The 25,641-nt window shown below is 35.6% G+C and overlaps 1 protein-coding gene across 2 annotated transcripts in view; it reads left to right on the forward strand.

Annotated features, from left to right (window-relative positions):
- The window catches only part of KCNH8 (potassium voltage-gated channel subfamily H member 8), a 193,422-nt gene that overhangs the window by 100,862 nt on the left and 66,919 nt on the right, over positions 1 to 25,641 (forward strand). The window contains exons 6-8 of one of the 2 annotated variants that reach the window (XM_074838629.1): positions 14,691 to 14,848; positions 16,972 to 17,013; positions 20,149 to 20,356. In XM_074838629.1, the coding sequence (XP_074694730.1) occupies positions 14,691 to 14,848; positions 16,972 to 17,013; positions 20,149 to 20,356 (408 nt within the window). The remainder of the gene's footprint in view (positions 1 to 14,690; positions 14,849 to 16,971; positions 17,014 to 20,148; positions 20,357 to 25,641) is intronic. The other variant, XM_074838637.1, reaches the window with a different exon arrangement.

Below are 25,641 nucleotides of genomic sequence, written 5' to 3' on the forward strand. Positions count from 1 at the left end.
CTGTGCTTCTGGCAAATATAGTCACTGTTCCACTTCTCGTCTGTCCTAAATGAATCCCTTCAGAGAGATTGTTTTTCTTTCCTACTTCCTATTTCACAATAAGGCTTGTAACATCAGAGTGATAGGCTTCTGAGTACTTACAAGTAGAAATCACTTAAGAACTGACTTGTCATCTTTTTTTGACTAAAGTGTGGTGCTACTGTAAAAAAAAAAAAAGTGTGACAAATCATTTATTTCACCAATAGTCAATCCACACATTGGGAAACGCTGTAGTAATAGTTTTGTACATAATTTTCACTCTGCTATGCTTTCTTTCAAAAGGTATGAAGAGTTAAAACTCCCCTGTTCTAGAGTGTGACTGACTCACATTACAGCTACAATTAGACAAAGTTTGCATTTTGGTTTACTATCTTATAACACAACGGTGAAACAACACTATATTTTTCAATAAGATTAAAGTCTTTTAATTAACCATTTAGGTAATTTCTAAGGAAATGCTTAGAAGCTTAATATAGTTTACATATTTTTTGTGAGCTTTCATGTGGTCTTCTTCATATTTTTTTATGATTTATGATTAATGTCCTATGTGAATTGTTGTCAAGCTGCATGAGGGAATTTCTGAGAAAAATATTTCAGGTTTTCCCCTTGGAATTGGTAAAAAAATTTTAAGCGCACGAAGCAGTTGCCCCATTGCCCACTGAATGTTTTACTTGTTTGATCTTTTCATTGTTGTCTCCAGCATCTGTGTAAAGTGAACTGTGTTCATGAAATACCTAACAACTACATTTACTTCACACATATTGAATTTATTTAAAAGTTAAATCATATGACTGATGTTTCTTCACTGTTTGGAATTGTTTCTTTCTGCCCTATTTCTGCAGGTTCTATTAAGAAAATTACCCATGTAGAAACTGTCACACTTCTGCAGTCACAAATACTAGTTTCTTTTAAAAGCAGAGGTAGCAGTCCATTTTTCAGAAATATTTTTAGTTCTTTGCTTTTATTTCAACACTCCAAAGTCTGTATCTTCCTTAGTAGAAAAGTCAGCATAATATATTTTAGTTACTCAATATGTTCATGGATTGAGTCTGGTTTTAAATGGTAGAGCACAGTTTATAAAAGAGAAAATCTTGCCAGTGTTTAGTATGTTATTGTAAAGGTCACAATATGTGATGCTTTTCTGGAGTACCAACTACTATAGAACTGAGATTAGCTAATCCCTGTTTATCACCCTCATAGTTAAGGAGACCAACTTGAAAAGGTGAACCCAAAGGGCTGAAAATCAAGGAAGCAGATAAAAGAATGTGACTTTTTATTTTTTTAAGTTTGTGGCCTTTTGTGCAATTTCATGGTATTGGGATTTGAATCCATAGGCTCTCAGCACAGCAGAAGGTTGCAGTTAAAACATCTGTTTTAAGTTTGGTGTGCTGGTCATTTTGTGTGTCCCAGCACGCCCACCATAATGGCTACAGCAGCCTAAGTATGGTGTTTGGTAGAGCATACCATGCTAGTGCAGTAACACTGACCATACTGCACTCCTGGAGGGAGTGTCTTTTGTTACCACAACAGCCATCCAAACTACTAATGTCTTCAGATTTCAGGGGTTTATATTAATGGATAATTTGCCCAAGTAAAACAGTACTTCCTCTTGGGTGTGACTTCAATACTCCATTACATTCCATTGTAAGAACAAATAGTAAGGAAGAGCAAATCAGTCTGTCAGTTACAGATGGATTTTATGAATCAGTTCTGCTATGATCCACAATACCTGAGAATAGATCTTGCTCCACTGAAACCACTAAACATAATGTTGGTTGTCAAACTGTAAAGGAGCAAGGCTGAGAACATGTTATAGCACTGCCTTAGAATAGGGACCATGTCACTCCTCATGTGCTGTAGTGACAAGCAACTTGGTGTCCAATTGTAAATAAGCTCTTTTCACTGGAGAAATTTGACTGGTAAAACAGCTTAGTGTATTCAATGGTCAGTTTAACAGAACAAAGCCTATGAATTATATTGATTCTACATTAGCAGAAGCTTTTTTCCAGAGGTCCATCATATTACATGAATGAGGTATCCCTGTGCTGAGGATTTTAAGAATCTGTAGCTTTAAACTATGTTTCTGATGTTCACCTGAATGTTAGTCATCCAGCTAAAGCCACAAGACCTCTAAAAAAGAGCTTCTTTGAATGGAGGTGGAATGTGTCTCTGAAATGAGGTTCCCAACCTCTGTGACTTCCCACACCAATCAAACCGGGTTATTTCCAGGTGCTAATGGCCAGGAGAAAATGCTACTGGGTGTTGCACCCAAGGAAAAATTAGGAGGGAGAGGTATAATTGCTAGTCAAATTTTATCATTTAAAATGTACTGTTGCTTAAGGATTTATTCTAATCCTTTTACATAATTTTCTTTAATGATCATGTTCTTCAATAAGACTTTTTTTTCTGTTTAAACTATGGAAGAGAACAAATTCTTCTATTTAACAAAATACCATCCTGGTGGTACAATGGTGGCTTTTGATATTCCTTTTTAGATTTCAAGTCCACTGCGACCTACACTTTGTATCTGGGATACTTTCTTTAATTTCTAACACTATAAAATTTAGGCTGGCTGCTTCCTTCTCACTCTTACATATTCAACACAATACATCTGAGATTTCAGTTATATGTAGTTTTATATGACCTTTCAGTTCGTAAAGATTCTGATAAGAAAGAAAAATTTTGACCATCTAGTTCAATCCTAAGACATTATATTTAATAGACATTATGTTTAATCCAGGTATTAATATTAATTGCAATAAACTGTGTTTGACTAAAACATGTTTTCCTGAAGAACATCAGCTCTTCTTCAAAGACCTCAGAGAAAGGAGAATCCACAACTCTACTCATCTATGGCTTGTAAATGACATATTTCTTTTTGTATTTTTTTCATCTACCTGCAGAAGTGCATCTTAAGTGTTCAGTACTAATAGTTTAAAATGTTACTACCTGCTGATTCTTAATTAGGATTGATTTTTACTTAGTATCTGTTCACCATTTGTTATACCTTTCTTAGGAAAAAAAATGCTTTTCCTTCAGCAGCTGCAACAGGCTGTTATAAAAACTCATTATTTTGTTATATATTATTATTTATAGATTATATATTTTATTATATATTATGTATTTATTATATAAACTCCCTACATTTAGGTTTTTTATTACTTAATCTCTGTTGTTTTTTTTTCTTGTAAACTTTATTTGACTTCATAATAGCCCGGATTCCTAAGCAACAGGTGTAAAATAAGAATTACTTTCCTTTCCTATATAAAACCAATATCATCTCCCTCACCTTATCATGTCAGCATCAAAAAGAAAATCATCAAGCTAATCATGGTAATAGACATTTTGAGGGGATATGCTGAGTTGAAAAATCACACTTCCATTTGAATAAATTTTTCCTAGGAGATTTACTAGAAACATCTAGTGTTATAGCAGCAGTAGAAAAGAAAAAATAAGAGTTTATATAGGGACAGATAAATTGTTCTTCAAGCAATGTAGCACTAATATTTCCTGGAATCTTTTCTAAAGCTCTCTGGCCAGATTCTAATACCATTATCCATATATAATTAAATAACATTGGCTCAAATAATCAGATAGATCAAAGAGCTTGGCCTTTGGGGAAAGTATTGCTAGCTAAAGACAATCAATGTAAAATCACATAAAGGAAGATGAAAAAAATAGAAGATATAACAGAAGAGACAGTTGTACCATCTAGGAGAGGGAGGTGGTGTAGGAAACTGTCTGCTCTGAAAATCAATGGGGTTAATATACCTAAATCATCTAGGTCTCAAGCACAGGATTGAATTACTGTAGTCTAATAAAAAATCATGCATCACCCAATACCCTAGTTACTGCTTATATGTATACTACTTGCCCTAAAGGTGCAGGATTTTTCAGCTTCATTTAGTTCACAGTAAAAGAGAGGTAAACTGAGTTATATTACCTAGCATTTGCTGCAATCCAAAAGTGTGCCACAGACAGTTATTGAATCATCTGACCAATCCTGAATTGTTATTCTGCTGTAGTTTGATAATATGTCTAATCCCATCAGGAATTATTTTTAAAAAATCAAGAGAAAAAAAAATGTTGGCACAGGAAAATCAGCTGTTCCAGGTAAAATTATCCTGTTTATAGGCAAAGAAATTGAGATTATACTAAACATGTGTTGTGCTTTTGAAATTGGAAAAGGTGTATTATTCTGGAAAACATCTTAAGGATTAGTAGGATAGCTTGGTGAATATCAGTTTATAGGTTTCTCTTTTTATATCATTTAGGGTTGCAATCTGCATTATACACTGAGTAGAGCCTCCATTTTTTTTTATGTAATGTAATCTTTTTTGCCTTTTGTTGAGCACCAGTTTAAATTGGTGTTTTCATACTACTCACTGTCTGTGTGTGAATGTGAACATGACAGAAATCTAGAAAAGGATGGCTTGGTAAAGGATGTGACATATCCTGCAGAGTTTTAATTCAAGAGAGGTCACCAAACGGTTCCAAAACTCTACAGACTTGCTAAGAATTCCTAGTTCATTTATGCCCAACTATGAATGAAGTTGTCTTTTCATGGGAACTGAGCATCGCTGGGGCATGGATTTTCACAGTGGAAGCTTGTGAAAAAGGAAATAGTCACAAATAGGTGAGTAAAATCCATTAGAACACTCAAATAAGGAAAGGAATGTTAGAGCTTTTCAGTTAGATCATGCTATTGGCTTCAGAAATTTAGAATGAAAATATCACAAAAGCATGTATCCATGGTAATTGAAAACTTGGAAGACATTAGGCTAATGTTGGTCTCAGCCTGCTGATGGTCACTGCTGTGGATACTGTGTAAGAGTTTAATTGGAGCAAAATATATAAATAAATTAGGAACTGCAACTGCATATAGATAGCATTATTTAATGTAGACAGTTTCATAGCTATAAAAACTGGGTTTTGTTTTTATACAAATTCATTTTCTTTAATCTGTCAGCGTAACTTTGTACAAGTTTTAGAGATATCACATTTCTTACAAGAATTCATTTTTTAAAAGAAAAGGATGTGTTCCCATATCTTATCAGTAGTGGAAATAATAGTCTGAGAGAATCCATGCAGATTGAGCTAGGTAGCCGTGGGATCCCACCAGAAGATAAATCAGAGTCAAGGTTTAAGTTTGAGGTTGATTGTACCAAATGTTTTTATGAGATTCACTGTTTATTTTCTCTGGATGCACCTTAGGGACTCAGTGCCTAACAGAGCTTCTGGTTTGCCTTGTGTGGGGTTGGTGGGGGAAGGTGATTGGATCTGCAGGCTAGAGAGAATGAGGAGCAGGACTGGAAAAGCAGAAAGGAATTGCATCAACAGGCACATGTGTTCAGAGGGTGCGCGGAGCAGAAACCTGTGTTTGGACATAACAGCGGAGCAGTGCTGGAGGATGTAGGGTGAAAGCAGTAGGCATGTAATAGAGAATATGAGGGGATAGAGAGGCAAGAAATTTGCCTAGGCAGACAAAGCAGAGCAGTCTTTCTGAGGGTGGCTGGCCATTGATTTGCCATTGAATTTTTCTTAATATGAAGTGATTCTGCCTGACCTGGGTGTGGAAATTAGAGCTGAAATAACTGGGAAAAAAAGCTCTATTTAAATCGTTGGAAGTGAGGGGCAAGGGAGCTGCATGGGTGATATGATTGCTTGTTCCAAGTCTGTTAAAATTGGAGATCTTGGGTTCTCCCTATTGAGTGCTGTCAGGTCAAGTTAACCTTTGGGTTTGATAGCAACAGAATTACTTGTTGCTTTGCGGACTGACACACTTTGCTTCTGTTAAACTCACAGGCTCACCTGCACAGCAGTAAGTGGCAAAGGAGCAAAAGTCTGCAACACAGGTCAGGGCTGGCTTAAAATGCATGGATGTTTGTTAACAAACCAGGTGTATTTATGCTAAAACACAGTAAAAATCTGTGGAAAAAAAAGGCACCTTGTAGTTTATACATGACTTCATGGCCTTTCTTAAAGTCAATAGGATAGTCTAAACTTTATCTTGAGCTTTAATTCTCTTGAACTTTGACTTTTTGCTGTCTAATTTTAACTGAAATTGAATTATCTAACTTGAAATAAGAACACAGCTTTTTTTCCTAATGAAGACAAGAATAGAGAGGCTTCACCCTTTTCTTCCTCTCTGCATCAAGTATAAAGATGATATTTTAGATATGTGTGTGCTGTGTTTCTGCACAGAATGCAGTAAGTGAGCCAGTTTATATTTTCTGCTGTTACTCTTGCTTTAGTTTTAGGTAACTTTCTAATTACATTGCTCATGTCAGAGACATTATTTATGTCCCCTATTCTGTTTTCCTGAGCACGTGGCATGTTCTATGTAGCTTGCAAGATCATTTAAAATATGCTTTTGCAGCTTACATGGAAAAAATTCACAGCGAGATAACTTCAGAATTTTTTTTCTATAGTAATAATGCTTATTGTTAATGATTTGTTAATTGTGTTATGAGAGCTGCTAAAACAGAAAAGAGATTGTATGTATTTCTTGTCCCAGTCTAAAACAAACATCAAACACAGCTTTAAATATGAAGCTTGCACAGACAGAAGTTTGTTGTTAGAGCATACTTAAAGATATTCAAATATACCTCTTGTAGAAAATTTCTGACCCACTAATTGTCCAAAGATATTGAAGTCATTTTATGTACACTTTAGCAATCAGCTCAGAGATTACATGTCCCTGTTGCCTGGTTTAAAGCTGTAACCTAAAAAATTGTTGCCCTTCACGCTGTAGGAAAAGGTTAAAGCCCACCTCATCTCAGGGCATTTGGAACACAAATTCAGCAGTAATGAAAATCATTAGTTTTGATGCTGTGGTGTTATCTGGAATCCCCAAAGCTTCACAACATTGATGCTCATGTTGAATTTCAAATTGTTCTTTGATAAGTTAGTGTTGTTATAGGTAGGATCTAGTGCTCAGTAAAATTCACAAACAATTTCCAATATATATTACATAATCCATGTGTACTTTCAGAATGGATTATTGTACCATTTTTTGATCTTTAACTACTTTTTGTTGCCTCAACTTGCTTACCATTCTAGTTGTTCAAAGTCTTAATGATAAGAAAACATTTATTTTAAAAAAGAAAAAAAAAAAGTTAATGTTCCACTTTTTAAACAGCATGCCCCAAAAGACTCTGGAACATGTAATTCCTAAAAATAATGAAATGTCTCAGGAGAAACAGATATTTCTAAATTTGAGTTAAAGGTTTTTTTGTGCTTTTAGAAGTATCTTGCCTCAGGAGCTCTGGTTGGTTTTGGTTTTTTTTTCCTTTACAGCTTTCTTGGTAAGTACTTTAGCACAGCAATTAAGCTGTAAATAAGGTTGCCCAGATGAAGAAACTCTTTATACCCAAGTACAGCTCAGAAAACTGCCAAGAAATAAAAGATGGATCACACTTACCTACCTCCCTCTGGTTTTTTATCTAATGAGTTGGATGCAGAAAGAAGCACTTAGCATTTCCTGTTCAATTTTATGTATATAAATGTTGTCTGGGGATGTTTTCCTAAATTGCTTTGATAAGAAGGCAGAAAGGGTGCAGAAAACCCTCTAATCTCTTCAATCTTGAACAGTGAATTCCATATGCACATTGATAAGCCTTTGGTGTACTGGATGGCTTAGGGGAGTTTAAAGCAAGTAGTTATCTCTTTTTCTGTTAAAGCTTTAGATGTTTCACAAACGCTAATGTGCAATAAGTAAGAAAATCCTTTTTCTAACTTTGATAACTACACACTGAGGTTTCTGAAACAAATGAGAATGAGAGGTTTCAAAGTACTAGTGATGCAAATATCCTTATCTTTCTTTCTTACCTATATCAAGCAAATCTGTGTGAAAGTTATGTATGTGGCTGGTGCTACCATACTGATCTGTAAACATGTATAGTAACCAACTAACTCTATATCTCCAATTTTACTTATATGTTCTATTCAGCTTGAGGATTTTGTTGCATTAAAACAGTAGTTCTAAAAACATGAACCAACTATAATCTGCAAGACGACAGTGCATGGAACCAGATAGCCTCCGGTATGTGTCCAGGTCACTCGTGTTAAGGCTTATGCACTAAAGCTTGAAAAATTTGAAGGATCAACACTGTGCCAAAACAACAAGAACTCCCCCAAAGATTTAATTAATTTAGGAGACTCAACTCTAATGGGTAAAAGAGAGGAAATGGCAGGGATCAAGCTGTCAGAAATACCATAGATCCACTACTAGCAGTGTATAGGTTAACTGGTATGTTTCAAATTATCACAGCAGACTGTCTAGCTTCAAACTGCAAGAAACAGCACAAAACATTTCTGCCTGTGAAACCTGGGAAGTAATTCTTTTCTAGACCCAGATCTGGCATTAGAACTGGGCATTTGATCAAAAAGCATCCTAAAGAAATGTTTTCTGACACCTCAAGGGAATGATCCAACATGATCTCTCTGTGCTCTCTCTACCTCTTCTCTTTGCCTCAGTAGTGTACCAGTGGGGGGAAGAATTGCTTCTTGAGTATAATATTTAACATTCTTGAAGATCTTTACCCAGTCTTAGTGTAGCCTACCTAAAGAACATGTAGGGAGAAATGCAAATCAGTCCTTTTTCCCCCTAAAGCTATGAAATGAAAGAGAAAACAGAGTAACCCAATGCTGCAAAGGATGATCATGACAGTCAAACCTGCCTTTCTTCTCCCTAGCACATCTACATATATATATTTTCACCTCACGTATATAAGTTATATGAGTCCATATATCTAAGTGCTGTGTGCTTGAACATAAATTAGATATCTTTAGTACGACATTGTGTTATACAGTATGAGTGTTTGATGTGAATCCAAATGATGCAAGTTCATCACCTCATTTGCTAAGCCACATCTGATTTCCAAAATTAATTTACCTAAAGTCAATGTCTGCCCAGTGTAGTCTATTTTGCCTAAGAATCCTATCAGTAGATGAAAACAAGTAGAAGTCAGTTCTGTTAGAATTCTGGAGCTGAGTAATCCAAGAAAGTTGAATTTATAACATCATGTAAAGTGAAGTCCAGGCAGTTCTTTGTAATTCTTCTCTTTGTCTTTTCGTTTGTCTTGAGGTGTGGGTGCTAGAGTTGTATGGCTGTAGTTGTTTCACCAAAATCATGAACTGTTTTCTATTCACAGGTGATATTCTTGGTTTTGCCACCTCTTTGTACTAAGCCCATACCAACACTCTTAGCTAGTAGAAATCTCTTAGCTATTAGAAATCTCTTCTGGTGTCCTTGTTTTCCAAGCCAGAATCTCCCCTTCTACAGATATCTTTTCCCTTCTTGGGTATTGGATGTGTTTTGCCTATCATACAGAGATATTTGACCCATTTTATATTTGGATTTGAATTGGCCATAGTCATCCATTTTCTTTGTTAAAAACTACTGTATCAGTGTGAACTTAATCAGCCAAGATGAATCATCTAGAAACAGTTTTGTTTATAAACAAACCCATAGTAACAACATTTTGAAACTGAACAGAAAGCCAGATTTGTCTTTTGTTTTATGTGTCCCACGTTCTATTTAATCCAAACCTTCAAATTAGGATGATACAGATTGAAATAATTTATCACATCTAAGTATTCTGTGACAATCAACTTGCTAGCTATATCAAAACCATATCATTTTCTTAGCAAAAGACAGTGTGTTGATTTCACACTCTCCATGAACTTACGGCATTAGTTACACTTTAAAATGTATTGTTATTACTGTATATTTAACATATATGATAGAATGATCTGCTTTTCTTGTGATTAACAAATGAACTGTTTTCTGGATCATCACTTTTAGTGGCCCGTGTCATTGTGTCCCCCCCATTATTAAAATTATCGTGCCAAATTCTATTTCCTTGGCATTTCTCCAATTTTCAGAGATTTTATTAGAAGTTAATACTGGTGATTCAGAAAGTTGCTCTCAGCAAGTTCCACTTAGAATATTAGGTGGAACTTTGTCTTCAAAATCTCCTTGAAATGTCCAATGCCTCCTTTGTTATATGATAAACTTCTGTGCCATCTACAGCATCATTTTGAGTGATAAATTTTCCTACTTCATTCCAAAACCAGAGTTTTAGTTTTCTTCTTTTTAGAAAATAAGAGGGAAGTGGACTATAATACTCTGTATACATCTTCAGGGTTTTTTAGTCATTTAAAATTAATGACATTTTGTTCTCACTTTCAAAATTGAAATTTTGATGGTCACCGATCTTTTCCGCATTTCAGTTACATTTTCTGGGTTATTTTGTATCTTAAAACTTTGTGAGGTTTTGTTTGGTTGGTTTGTTTTGGTTTGTTTTTTTTTTTTTTTTTTAACTTGGAAGCCTTATTATTTTTCTTTAATGTCTTGAATGTTAATTCATGCTCAAAATTTGTTCCAAACATATATGTTGACAAAACCCTTGGGGTCTTCAAAAAAGTTTCTTTTACACTTTCAAGGGCACATCTTAGATTATGTCATATTTTCACAGTGTCAATATATGATAAGATTATGTTCTCCAGATCCAAACAGTAATAAATTTTTTAACCCCCATTACAATAGATTGCAACACTAATTTATCCCAAATTAGAATCATAGAATCATTCAGGTTGGAAAAGACCTTTGTCTAATCTCATGTTACGTAGTTATTATTTTTTAGAAACTGTTAGGAATTTTTATTACTAAGCTTATAGAACAACCATAATATATCTGAAATTGAAGGCACCTATGATGTTGTGTTTAGCATCCTACATAATATGAATAGACAATGTTTTTCAGTAATTGATCTCTCCTTTGTAGACATAAGTTGTCCTTGCAAAAATGCATACATTTTTTGTTTGTGCCTGTTTCACTGCCAAAGTAGAACAGGCATAAAAGTGAAAGACAGGATCAAATATAGCTGAAAAATAATTTCTACTATCCACATTGAAGAACTTGAAATTAGTACATGAAATACCAAAATGTTTTAGAACTGGAACTATTAACATCTATTTGTTATAAGATTTTAAACGTATACAACAGAATTATCCTTTCTTTAAGGGTGAGGAATACATATATGAAATATGCATATGGCAGTGAAAATGATTAAATGTGCATTTGTCTTACTGCATGATAATTGAAAGTCTAATTAATATTTTGTAGAAGCTGATCTATCATAGAAGTGCTTCTCTGATTAGGTTACAAAAACTTTAAGAAAAACTCTAGGGAGATGAAACTTTGAAACCTGGTTGGTTTTTTTTCAGTTAAGAAGAAAAAATATCAAGTGTATATAATGAAACATGACTGGTTTATAGCAGCTATGAATTTCATCAGATCCTTTTATGGTTCAGTGCATCATCTAACATAATATAAATTCACAAAATGTGTGTGTCAATGAAAATCTGTGTAGAATTAAACAAGTTGGTAAAATTGACACTTTTGTAAAACATTATACCAATGTTTGGCAGTGCTTTAGGCAAACATTCTATACCTTGTCCCCCAGATATGTAGAGATCTTTAACTCCAATTCTTCATAGCTTCCATCATCATGATGTGCAAGTAGCACATCACAGCAAACATGGAGGAAAGCATCTCTACAAGTACACTAAAAGAAAGAAAGTTTGATATTGCTGTTCTTAAGATGGAAATGCTGTCATGGATATCAAGTGACATCAACAGATCTCCTGGTCAAACCTGGATAAGACTTAGTAATTTGTCTGAGTGTCAGCTACTCCATTATATTTAAAATTAAGTGTAAGCAACTAAGTAAAATTAATAGGTGGATGGATTTAATTTTCAAACTCCTTTGTAAGAAAAATAGTGTGAACTCTATTATAGGACTTCAACAGTAATTTCTCCATGGATTGTGTGGCTGCTCTATTTGAGTATCTATGTTCATAAGACATGAAAAAGAAGTTATAAAATAGTGGATCTGCCTGGTCCTAATGTAGACAATGTTAGCCCTAAGCATTTGAGTCATGTAGGTAACACTCTCCAATGCTATCCTGGTGCAGTGAGAGTCAAACAAATTCTATTTTTAATGTTCTTTTAGTACCGAAAGATTCTAAAATAAAATTCTGGAAGTGAAAGAATGCTTTAATATAGACTAGTGGCAATCCATGCCCTCTCAATGAGGCAGCATTTTCCATTGAGCTTTTATAATGTGTCAGATCATCTTAAATCGTTGATTTACTCAGTTAAGATGAACCTGGTCAGATACTTTTGCTCTGCTTTACAGTACTCTCCTTTACTGTAAGTCTGTGTGCTGGCTGTCCTCACTAGACTATTATTGAAAAGTGTCATTTGCAAAGCCATCTTATTTCAGAAGTACGGCACAGAAAAAAGCTACAATAAAAAAAGAGAAAACACGGGAAAGGTAAAAAACAATGTTCTTGATAAACAGGAAAATTCAGGAAAGGGGAAAAATACCTAACAATCAGAACCTAATAAAATCTGCTTCATTTAAAGAGAGCTGCATAAATGTTTATTTATTCCATTTTCAGTGTACATGTTCTATATAAGCATAAAGTTTCGATTTTCAGATTTTTGATTTTCAAATATATCATAGGGGAAAAAATCTTTTAATGTTCATTTTTGCATTTTGCTGTCTAGGTTGTACAAAAGCTTGCAAATGGGACAAAGCTCACCCACTGGTCTTTTTATGGCTCTAGTGGTAGCAATGCTTTGTGTCTCATGTTCTGGAAAATCTATCCTCCAATTTTGCTTTCTGGGGGGAGTCTGTTCATACGTGCTGGTTTTTGCAGACATTTCTCATACACTGAATGAAAAATGCAGGATAAAATGTATATCAGAAATTAGTCATTCATTCTCATGTGAGTATAGCAGAAAAAGAAGTTCTCAAGCCCCAGAAACTTACCTACAAAACCAAGAGCAGATGAATCTACTACTCCTACTACTACCTGCTTTTTAGATCTAACTTCATTTGCATTAAAACTAAGTTACAATACCAGTACTGTTAGTGTTCATTGTATTTTAATTATGAAGAGGCAAAAGTTGAGGTATGCTTGATTTTTAGGACTTCATAGCTTGTGTTTTTTCCAGGTATGTGCTGAATTGGAGCAGGTTTATATAATACACAAGAAACTAGCTGTGAGGAAAGGAGATATTTGCATCCAAAGATTAAAAAAAAAAAAAAATCCCTTGAATAGACTGAGGCTATGAAATTCTTATATTCTGTGTTTATTTCCATTTGCAAGACAGACCTCATGTTCTATACCTTTAGCCTGCTAGTGGGCAAGAGGCTGAATTTCAGTTGTAGGTGCTTCCATTTGTCATTTCTGTGTCCCCTTCCCCAGAGACTGTGAGAAACATCTGTTTGGGCAGCAAACACTTCCCAAACATCTGCACGCTCCATGCTGTATATGATGCAGAGCCATCCCCCAGCAGCTGCTGCTGTTACCTCCCTACAAGAGCAGAGTGTAGAAGAGGCAGCTGAAGGTGTATCTTATTGGACATCATCTAGCAGACAGAATCGAGTCAGCGCTGCCATTGCTGCCATAGACAGAGGCAGACGTCACAGGGAGTGCAGTTCCCTCCTTGTAACACTTAGTAATAGGCTACCTAGATTACAGATAACACAGTTGACAAGTCTGTTACACACTGGACTAGCATCTAGGAAGCTGCCTCTCATAACTTGGATATTAGAGTCCACTGGCTTTCAGGCTGCCAAGACCATCACCCTGCCGTTGCTAGTTTTTAATGAGGAAAAAAGTCAATCACACTCTGAATGTCTTCCTAACACTTGGGATCACTTCTTTCTCTTTTATGAGATGGTCTTCAGCATGAGGCATTACAATTTGCAAGGCAGCAGGCTAATTATCTTGCTGTAAAACACCAGTCTTGATGGTTGGCTGCACTCTTTTCTGACATTGTAAAAGTTATACACATAGTTCTCACTAATGTTAGTAGAAACTGGGTGCATAGCTTGAGGACAGATTATAGTCTTTGTCTTGTAGGACATGAAAATAATTGAGACTCTGTTGTCAAGACCTGAGCTTTTCTTTGAGTGTTAATGTGCTTTAGCAAGACATGTCAAAAGTATATCTCGTATTGAAAGACACTCATCCTGGAATGTTAGATAGGAACATACAAAATGCACAAGCCACCAAGCAATTCATATCACTTCTGTGATCTCCACCGTAGTCCAAAAGCCTTTTTTTTCAAGTGAGTTCAGCACTTTTCTGTTGATAAACAAACAGTTATCCTTGAGCATGACATTTGTTCTCTATGGTGGACAGTTATGACTAAAAGAAAGTTTCAATTACACCTTTTAAATAAAGTAATTAATGATTTTTTTATCGTAAAAGAAATGTAAATAGGTTTTATGCACAGCAGTCATACCCTCATTTTTCATTAAGAAAAATACAAATATTTGGTGCTGTTTAAAGAGCAATGTGACTGTTGGGGTTTTTTTTAATTCAAACTCCCTTTGAAATCAGTGAGTTTTAAATGCTTTAAACATTCTTTTTGCTCCTTACAAAAAACTTCGTGCATCGATTAGTTTAACTCTGTGTATGTTGATCTCTTACCACTATATTTTATCTGTTTCTGTATTAGATTCTTCATCTGTTTTTTTGCCATGCATAAGAGAAACAATTCCTGGTGTTATCCCCAGGAATCAAGAAATCATTGTCTCTGATTCTGTTCATTCTTTGTCAAGCAGATATTATTTTAAATTTCCGAACAACATATGTCAGCAAGTCTGGCCAAGTTATATTTGAAGCAAGATCTATTTGTATCCACTACGTGACTACCTGGTTTATCATTGATTTAATTGCTGCACTTCCTTTCGATCTTCTTTATGCTTTCAATGTCACTGTGGTAAGTACTAACCTGTCTTTTTTAATTGTTCTTTTTTCAAGAGGGGTTCATTGGGGGTTTTTTCCAGATCTGAAGACTAAAGCTGAATTAACTTTGGTGTTTTTTTCAGCTCTGTAGTGTATTTTCACAATGGATGCTGAAGGAAGGAATACAATGTATTGTACATTTTAATTAAAAGTATTGCAAGATTGAGTGTCAAAGTGGCCATTTATTATCATGAAAGACACATATGTACTGGTTTTTTTTATTCAATTATTCTTACATTGTAAACAGTTGGACCTGCGTTGGCTTCATTTTTACTTACCATACTGAAACACAATTCCCTATGGCTTTTGCTATTTGTGCTGCATAAATTTAATCCTTAATTTTTCAAGACTTATAAATTGTTACTGTGGCAAAGTAAATTATTGTTATGGTCAGCATTCTTTACTCATCCAGGGATCTTCTTTCTCTATACCTCTGGGCATTCTAGTAAAAAAATTACAGTATGATCATTAATTTTTGTGTGTTCTAACATCTATTACTTACAATTCTCATTTAACTTTGGCTTTGATTTCAACTCATCTTTTTTAGGAATATAATGACAAAATGCTTAAGGTGCTTTGCAAAATGTGTGGGTCTAACTTCTGGTGATGTCACAGTCATGATGGGTTACATTTGTATTGATTTACTTATGCTAAGTCAAAGGTTTTTCTTCTGATAGCCCTATTAGGTTTGGTAGAGTAAGAATCTACTAAACAAAAATACAGCAAACAAACAAACAAAATCCCAAACACCCCTCCCCCTCCAAATCAGAAAGTTTAATTTTGGGAAAAAATGTTGGCAAAGGTTTCTCAATTTTGCGGATTTTTCACATAAGAGACTTAGGCTTTTAAGCTGTCACTTTCTAATTCTCAGAATTCTGATCTTTTGTAAACAGATGCACTTAATCCCATTTTCATTAAATGTGAATTACAGACAAGTACATAGATGATAGGATAGACACATATCAAAAACAAAACGTAGAAAAACACTAGTCAGGAAGCCTCCCATGTAAGGTATGTTTGATTTTATCATTTTGTTCCATTGCCTTCAATGATCTTCCTTTTCACTCCATTTGCTACATTAAGAACCATCAATCTGGTGCTTTTAAAACCAGACAGTTAAGAGTTCCACGTTCTTAAATTACTGGTTTTTTATAACTGTTGGGTAATTTATTTAAATATACTACTATCTCAGTTTATCCCTTACATTAAAACCAAACAGCCAAACTGTATTGGTTTAATGTCCATTAAGTATTTTTCATTAAATGAACCAGGTCTGATCTTTTCCTTCAAGGAGAAAATTAAAAAACCAAAATTGCTCTTTTTTCTTTTGTTTTTTTCATTGGGAAGACTGATATATGTCCCATGCTGAATTCTGGAAAAGAAAGTATTAGCTAATTATTATTTTTACAGTTAAAATGTCACAATATCAAAAATGCTACTATAATATGAAATATACACATCTCCTGTCTGTTGTACTTTTAAACTTTTTACTGAATAAGATAACTAATATGGTGACTAAGAATATCCAGGGGCACCAAAATGTCCCTCTGTTAGCAGTGGATCCTTAATGAGGCAATTAATGTTAGATTAAGTCCTAACACTAAGCCCCAATTAAAAAACAATATATAGCCATGTTGATCTCAAAATTAAGACTGACTGACAGGCATAGCTCCCTGAATGCTCCAAGAGTGAAATACCTTGTTAAAAGTTTTTTCAAGATCCAATCTGCTTCCTTCATTTGCTTTGGCCCAACTTTGAGAGCTAACTGCTATATGTAAAGACCACTAAATAATAGAGAGTCAAGGGCCAACCCTCTCTTACCTCTGGTAACTCAGAGCAAATCCAGAGTTTGGGAGTCTGCACTCTGCATTCACCCCAACAAACTCAGTTGTTTTGTTCACTATATGATTCCTTGATGGGAACACAGTGCCTTACTATATCATATTTCCCATCGAGGCAAAACTTGACAACTGTTAATATAATCCTCAAGATAACAATGATTATCAACTGTTTCAAGAATGGGGGGAGGTGTTAATCACATTCCACTGTTTTCAGACTTTATGATTTAATAAGCCATTTCCTCATGTCTGTTCTCAGATTTTCACTCCATCGACTCTCAGATGTTGCCTCAACAGAACGGTGAGAAGGGGCATCAGGGAGCATCTCACTCCTTTGCTGTTCAGGCCCCGGCACAAAGGCCAAACCTTTAGGGATGCTCTAAATTCTGCAAGCTATAGGTATAGTGCCATACATACATAGGTATGTATGGCACATAAATGTCATCCTCCCGTTGGAGATTTGTGGAGTTAGAGTGCGTGAAAAAGCTGTGGAGTCTCTCGCCATCCTTGGAGATATTTTGAAAGAAAAAATGTGAAACTGTATGAGTTGGCTCTACTGCCTTTACACCTTGCAGGGATTTTGCCCTGTCACTAAATGGGTGACTCTTGGGAGGTCTGAGACGTTCCTGCCTTACCTCAGTGCCTGCTGAGACCCCAGCTCCTTCCATCTGTGTATTCATTTGACGTAAAGAATCCCTGAATCTGTGGAAATGTGGTGTGAAATGCTGCCAAAGTGAAAAACAGCCCATTAAGTTATCATGATTGAACCTGCTCCTCTCTGAGTAACTATTGGTGGTTATAGAGCAAGAGTATAATTTTTTGAGGAAAACCAATTAACCAAGCAGACAAAAAGGATTAAAGATCCCTACCACTAGTAATTTCTTAAAATGTATCGCGTTTCCTTATTAATTCCTTTTTGCTGTGGGAGATGATTCTTTCAAGCAGAGAATTTCATCACTAGTTTGTAGCAACTTTATTTCTCAGTACTTCTCAACATTATGCTATGATTGAGTTTGTGTTAGGTTTAGAAAAAGTTCTGTCATTTTGACAGGAAAAGGTTAACCCAGCTAGTCTAAAATGATTAACCAAATGGAAAATTTAGATGGTTTTATATCTGTGGGCAAAGCAAAACCTATGCAGGCACAAATAAGAGTGCTGAATCCTCATTTTGTCTTTCTAAATTTGTGACATAGAAAAGAAAGCTGCCTGATGGCATTTCAGGTCTTGCAATGACAGATTGGACACAATACAAGAAGAGTGTTTAGCATGACTAATGAGAAAATTCAGTGTAATTACATAAGATTAATTACAACTATGTTTAAATTTATGCAGAAATTATTTTGAAATGAGGTGGTCTTTAGGCCTTAAAATGAAACATGTCTCCACGTTAAAAAGAACATTATGATATCTGATTCACTGTTTCTATATCTATCAATGTTCTGTAACTTACTAAAAATGGTCAGAATTTAGTCACAAGTGATAAGTGGCAGGGCACACTTATTGTAATGGACCTTTTGAAGTTTCTTATTTGTGAAAATCTAATAAAAAAATCATTTCACCTAAGTCATCATTATTTGGTTGTGATGTAGTAGAACATAGGCACCCATGTAAAGATGAAGGCTCCGTAGCACATATACAATCATTATGTATACAATCATTATAACTATGTTTATATATTACTAAAACACCTTGAAGAGTCAGTCATGAATAGGGACCCCTTTATCTTAAGAGTGCAACCAGAACCATGTTTGATTCAAGCAAGCTGATGTGAGAGAAGAAAAGGAGACTTTGGGAAATGAATTATCACAGAAAAAGAGGCAGTTGGTATAGTGCCATGGCATTCAATTAGAATAATTATATTTTAAGAGTTATATGATCATATTAACGCAAACATGGCAATTCCTTCAAATATTTTACAGCCTTCTGCCCCAGAATTGCAGATATCCTTGTGCTTAAGGCCACAGACATAACTAATTTCACCGACTTATTGTAGATGACACAAGATGGATAAAAGAAATGCAAAAAGAGAAGACCTTGTAACTGTTTGTGTGCTCTAATGTCAAATCTTATTCCTGACAGCAGTGAACTTCAAAGTATTTTAAATAAGTGTCATGTTTTTGTCAATTTCTTTCTTCCCCTGCTATGTACATGAGAAGAAATGTAAAGGTTCTTGAGAAAAAAAAAAAAAAAAGACATAAAGGACAGTAAATGCTGCATAAAGAAGCTTGTGGGAGAATTACTTATGCACTATCAAAACTGTAGTAGCAAAAAAAAAAAAAAGAATGTTTGTAGGTTTTTTTTTTATTTTCTCTTTTACAGGTTTCCCACCCGCTTAATTCCTGAGACTGGAATAAAATCAATGAATTGTTAAGTCTTCATGAATAAATCTAAAATACCCCATGTTACAGAATTTATCAGTCAACCTGTTAGTGAATACACACACATAAAATTTAGATTTCAGATTATTAGTTTTGGTAACATAAACAGAAAGGCTTAATTTCAGGTTATTCTGGATTAGCAAAAGCAAAAGGATGTGCAAAACTGGGAGCTGTGCACACTCTGGTGTGGGCGTAGGTTAGAGGATGCTCTGGAGGGAATGAGGTCATCCAGAGACTGCTCACTCTGTGCATTGCTGCACCTCCCCTGAGGCCAAAGCCTATGCACTTCATAAACTGATGTACACTTAGGGTGCTGAGCAGATTAGGTGTTGCTTTTACCCCATACACTTGAAAAGCAATAATATTTTAGGTAAGAAATTTCAGAAGTAGTATTAGAAGTTCTAATACAAACCAGTAAAATGTGCCCAGGCCCCTGAACACAGGTTTAAATCTGAAGAACAAATCTGATTCTCCACTCACTTCTCTGCTTCCTTGTTCTGCAAAATATCTACTATATGTTATTGTCTCTTCCAGGCTTAATTATTAAGCTGGTTTCATCTCATATATAGTTGAATTAGGCCTACTGTTTGGCTGTTAACAGAAACTGAAAATCATCATGTGCTTGAAGATGTTTATTTTGTAGTTTCATATTGGAATCAAATGAACATTGGTCAGTTTGACAATTATGCTTCTCTTCTAGAGCAGGGAAGGATCCATTTTTTTCACAAACACAGATTTTTAAATTAAATCTGAAAGAACTGCATGAAAAAAGACAAAATGAAAGATCTCCCAGTATTTTAAATTTGTTTGGTTTAAGTCAGGAGTAGTAAATATGTATGTACACAACAAACTCAAATACTTTTTTTTTTTTAACCATCTGTATTATTCTCTGCTGTCTTAAGCTTTAATCTAAGCATAATATGCAGCTATGTAACTGAATAAAGAGTGGGCAAAAATTCATAGAGCTTTAGAAGATAGACTTTCCTTTCATTGAAACAAGAGAACTGTGTGATAGAAGTCAACTGCTGACAAGTTGCTTTCTCTCCCTGTTCTCCTAGGTTTCCCTTGTCCACCTCCTAAAGACAGTGCGGTTGCTACGCCTCTTGCGTCTCCTTCAGAAGTTGGATCGTTACTCCCAGCACAGCACAATAGTTCTCACGCTTCTCATGTCCATGTTTGCCTTGCTTGCTCACTGGATGGCCTGCATTTGGTATGTCATAGGGAAAAGGGAGATGGAACAGAATAACCCCCTTACCTGGGACATAGGTAAGTTTTCTTTCCACCATACACATATATATGTATGTAAATATATAAAACCACATATATAAGTCAATCAATATTTCCTTTTTTGTTTAATCTTATACAATTATTTAGTGATGTTTGTAGAAAAAAGGAAGAGATTGGTGGTCTGAATTTCAGGTCAGTCTAAAAAGAGGGTTAAAATGAAAAGAAAATGGGAAAAGTAGAAAACAACAAGATTTTTAAGAGTGATTCAATGTTTGGGGAATTGAGGATCTGGATAGGAAAGGGCTAGATATACTGTGTAAAAGAGTAGATGAGAAAGTTCATCCTGTTTTTGCAAATTAGGCAAATTCTTCAACAGAGGCATTCCCTTGAGTGTGCTGATTATTCCTTACTGTACATTGAAACAGATAGGCCCTGAAATGCCTTCAAGTTAAGAACTCCCTTTGGAAATATTGTCTGGCTGGTTTGCAAGCTTTGGTCTTTTGCACAGCAGACGAGGTGTTTATCAATGGAGAGATGGTTTTGGAAAGTTCAATTTTGATCCAATGTTTAGTTTCCACCCCAGCCTTCATTCTGATTTCATTGAGTGTTCCAGATTGACTCTAGATTTTAAGGTTTTCCTTTTTGTTTAAGGTTTATTATTATTTCTAAGGATTGTACCCATGTGTGGTGGTACAATGGGGAAACAATACACCTTGTATAAGAGCCTGGCATCACCAGGTACTTGTACGCTGTTCAAGGTGTGTTACCCACTAGTGCAACAGCTGATACTCCACATCTTCCCACGTGAGTCATTCTGGCTTTACTGTAGAGGTGCATTTCTTTTGCTGTCTTTCTCAGATGTCATATCAACGTCAAGCAACCCTTTTTCTCCCTTTTCTTTCTGGTTCCTTGTGGTCTATCTTTTTAATTCTACTTGTATTTATCTTAGCCTAAATCTATTATGTGTTCACTGAAGCAGGAGAAGAAACAAGGACAGTGATAAAATTAATTGGAAGGGGGAAGCCCTGCTAGTTTTCTTTATGCTGTTAGACATTAAAGACATGATTTAAAAGCATATGAATGATTTAGAGTATGTAACTTATCTGTGAGAAGAAAAGAATGCACACATGTGTCTCTCATAAAGAAAGAGTATCTAATGGTGAAATAGAGGTTCCCAACAGAAAAAAATTGGTGTGGGGGATATAGGCAGGCAAATACCTGTGAACGAAGGCTCAATGAGGTGCATTCAGACTGCAGTATTCCCTATTCTTATTTTCTTTAATTTCTTTCTTCTCTCTTAACCCCATTGTCATCTATCTAAATATCGTCTAATAACAATAAGTCTGAAGGAAAAATGACAAGTATGTTAAAGATGCCTGACTTCAGATGAGGTGAGGATGCTGGGTCAGGAAGAGGAAAAGAAGAAAGCCCAATAAATACATCTCTCTGGTTTGTTCATAGGTTACTGAAAGCTTTATGGAGTCTTTTTATTCTTCTAGTTGGTTGTTTATTTCTCCTTCCCTTTGTAAACCAGGTCTGTGACCAGCTGCTGAACTCCTCATAGAGTGTAAACCTCTCAAAGAAAAGACTGCAGCTGTAGGCAAGAATATACAAAGAAAGCCCACTGTGCACAAATTGGTCAAATACTGCTAACAGAAAAACAAATCCAGATAATAATAATAATAATAACAAAAAGAAGAGTCTCTCTGGCAGGAAGTAGCTAAGACACATTGTTAGCTTATGTAGGCCATAAATGATAGCTGATTTCAGAGCATTCATTGCAGTCCCAATGATGAAGATGGGCTCCATCCTTGCTCCCCAGGTGGGGCTCCCGGCTGAGCTCCCCATGCAGCCTGTTCCTCTTCCTTTTCCCTGAGCCAAGGCTGCATTCAGGAAATTCTCCTCACGTCCCCTGGGGCTTTTGGCATTTATTGCTACAAAAACATTTTCACCCCTCAGTTTTGTCCTCTCTTAGGCAATGGCAGCAGTAAACAAGTGTCTCAACAACCTCATTAGAGAAAATCCCAGTTTATCCAGAACAGAGCCACTTCACTGAAGTCCCATTTGCATCTCAGTGAAGAGTGTTGTATCTGAGTTATCATGCACTGATCATCTTCTAGCAGGCTTTCTAGCAGGAACTGCTCTTTAACAGCCTTTCAGCACTGGCTCATCTCAACGTGAGACTTGGTGACCTTCCCTTGACAGGTGCAGGCAATGCACCTCCCCATCAGATGGGCCAAGGCACTTCTTAGCGGTGTGTACTCTTAGACTTTAGCGTCCTACCTGGCAAAAGGACTTCACTGTTGAGCTTACAGCCTGGTTTTATTTCAGTTTTTTCCAAAAGTGTGGTTTTGCATTTTTTTCTGGGAAGCTGTTCTACCACCTTTGTGAATAGTCTCTAAAATATTTAGATGATGCAAGTGTATAATAAAAATTATACTGCAATGACTCCTGCAAAACTTCTATAGATATTAGTTCTCTATCTGTCAGAATGGTTATTTCTAAAGTTATCTCTAGCACTAAGTTAAATATTTTATGGTTTGGGGATTTGTTTGGGTTTGCTTTACGTTTTTAACGGTAAGAGGTTTAAAATATTAAATTATTAGAAACTGGTTTTAAAAAAAGAGATCAGAAAACTCCATATACCTGGTATGAACCATTATTTTGTAAAGACCACTTCAGTGCTCATAAAATTTCTGTTTAAGCTTACGTGTCACACATATGAGCAGAAAAATAAGATTATGTAATTTCTTCAATCAGTGTGGATGCTATTGCTCTCCACATGCAAACTACTTGCTGGTGAAACACGATGAAGTTAAGTCTTGGCCCTCTGTGTGTTATAATGTTCGCTCTGGTGATACTCAGCTCATAATATTTAACTAGCCTTTCTTTTCACATTAAGAAAACTTTAAATGACCAGTCTGCTACACCTCACGGCATCCATGTAGGTGATATATTGAGGGGAGAACGTTAGATGAGATTTAGGGTATGAGTGATTAAGCAAAGTAAAATGAGATTTGGAGATCATATTAAATCACAAACAATGCACACAGGAGAAATCTTGGTTGGGGTATAATAAAGGTAGTATTATTGTAAGACAGAGGATATTCTGTTCCTTCTGTATGAAGGCCTCAATTGGAAATTTTTGTGCAGTTTTGGAGTGCATGTAAAAGAGATTTCTTACTGCAGACAAAGCAGTAGAGTATGAACCTTACTCTTGTATTTACAGGTTTTAATTTTTAGATTTTGAATTTTATTACATTAATACCAAAACTAGAGACTCAAGTTTCCATCAGTAGATCTTATACAAAGTTCATTCCAGGCATTAGGAGGCTTCCTAACTGGCTGCATTAAAAAATACAATGTAAAAAATAGAATTCCTATACATTTTTATTAAAAGGAGTGTGTCTTCCCCTTGGAAAGTATGCTTTTTATTCTTCACTGGAGTGGCTCAGGTGGTGTCCGCTTGAAAATCTGTACCCTGGGTATGGATGCTGCAATGCATACAATAGCTGACATACAGGGATGGGTTTGTTCTAAGAAAGGAAAACCATGCCTGGAATGAAAAGATTTCTTTGCTTTTTATGTTTGCTTCTATTTTTGGGGTGAGAGGCAGAGGGAGAAAAAAGCTTTTAGCAACCTCCTTACTCCATTTAGTGCTTGCTCAGAAAGCCTGCGGCACTGATTTCAAGACCACGGTTTTGCTAACACTTAAAGCAAACATTTTAAAGCTGCACTACTGTTAACATAATACTTTGGACCTTGCTGTGCCATCAGATATGCACCATAGCCCAGATCTCACAACATTGATTTTAGTGGGAGTAGCATTTGTTTCTGTGTATCTATTTCTCTGGCTAATTTAAACAAATGAGGTGCTTAATTTGCTTTTCGACTGGGGCAATGGGAGTGATAAAGTTCTCCCTATGAAAATACCCAGAACCGAAAACTGTATTTGCTTTGTTCTTGCTGGGACTAATTATAAGTCTTTATTTCTTTTCTTTTTTTTTTTTTTTTTTTTTTTGTCCTTATTCAGGCAACATTCTTATTGCAAATAATCTTCAAACGTTGTTACATTCACAAATTTAGCCACATGGTTGCACGATGAGAAAGATGTAGTGTCTGGGAATATTATTCATGAACGGTCATGGTGTGGTGGCATTGGGATAATGTTAAAATCTGGATCTCTTAATTTTAGAACTGCTATTTTAACTGATTACATGAGGTATTTGGAAGATATCCAGTATGGGCACTGTTTTCAGGTGCTAGAAACCTTTACCTCAGCAAGTTCTCCTATCTCAGGAAACAATTGTTCCATGTGCAACAGCTTGACTCTTAACATCTGATGAAAACATGACTCCTGGACTGTCATTCCCACCCGCCTGAGACAGTGGTACAGTCCTTGTCCTGTTTTTTCCTTCTAGCTTTTTCAGATCCCTCTCTGTTACATTCCACCTTGTTCCCCTCATTTGTCCTCACTGGTGAAACAGATGTTTCCTTGAGACACGGCATGATTTTCAGCAATCTGTAAAAATAAGATTAACTTTCCTTTAGCTGACACAAAGTAGAGACTAGACTGTGTTGAGGTTCCTGGCTGACCCTACCACCCTAATTCCGTTGACTTCAAGACACTGGCTCTCATTTCTATAGGTTTAACTGGTATCAGATTTAGGCATAAGTTTTTTTTTGCTGTCTGCTGTTTTGAATTAGTATATACCATGCAATTCCCGTTCAAGTTCTTATCAAATATGAGAAATGACTTTTCGATCTGTCTCTAGGGGAAAGACATAATATTGAAAATGTTTCCTGTTGCTAAAGGCATTCATTCTGTGAACTATATGAGCTGTTGAAACTCAGCTATCTTGAGTGTAGTGAGGAGATTAGGAGAAGGCCAGGAGTAAAAATGCTGGTTCCCTTAGATAGTCAAAGCTGTCAGGTATAATTTGTGTAATTGTCTCAAAAAAAATTCCTTCCTGTCCACCAGAAATTCAGCTGTAACTTTTTATTAGTCCACGCACAGTACCACTCATTACATTCTGACTATGGAGGAGTTGTTATCAGAGCAAAATTTTAAAAAATTAAAATAAAAAAAAAAAACAACTGTGCTTTTATAGAAAATAAACTATATGTGTTTACTCTGGGAGAAGTTTTAACATCAGGTCTGTAAAGGTTATTCTTTAGTTATTTAAATCTTTATTTCAATAAAATACCTCTACTCTCATCTCAGGATTTTACTCATTTTGTATTAGCTTTGTAATTTACAGTACTTGTGAAAATAAGAAAATAAGGAGATAGTCAGTGACCTACTGCATCACATAGACATACAC

Source organism: Strix aluco, chromosome 1, assembly GCF_031877795.1.
Source record: "Strix aluco isolate bStrAlu1 chromosome 1, bStrAlu1.hap1, whole genome shotgun sequence".
NCBI lineage: Eukaryota > Metazoa > Chordata > Aves > Strigiformes > Strigidae > Strix > Strix aluco.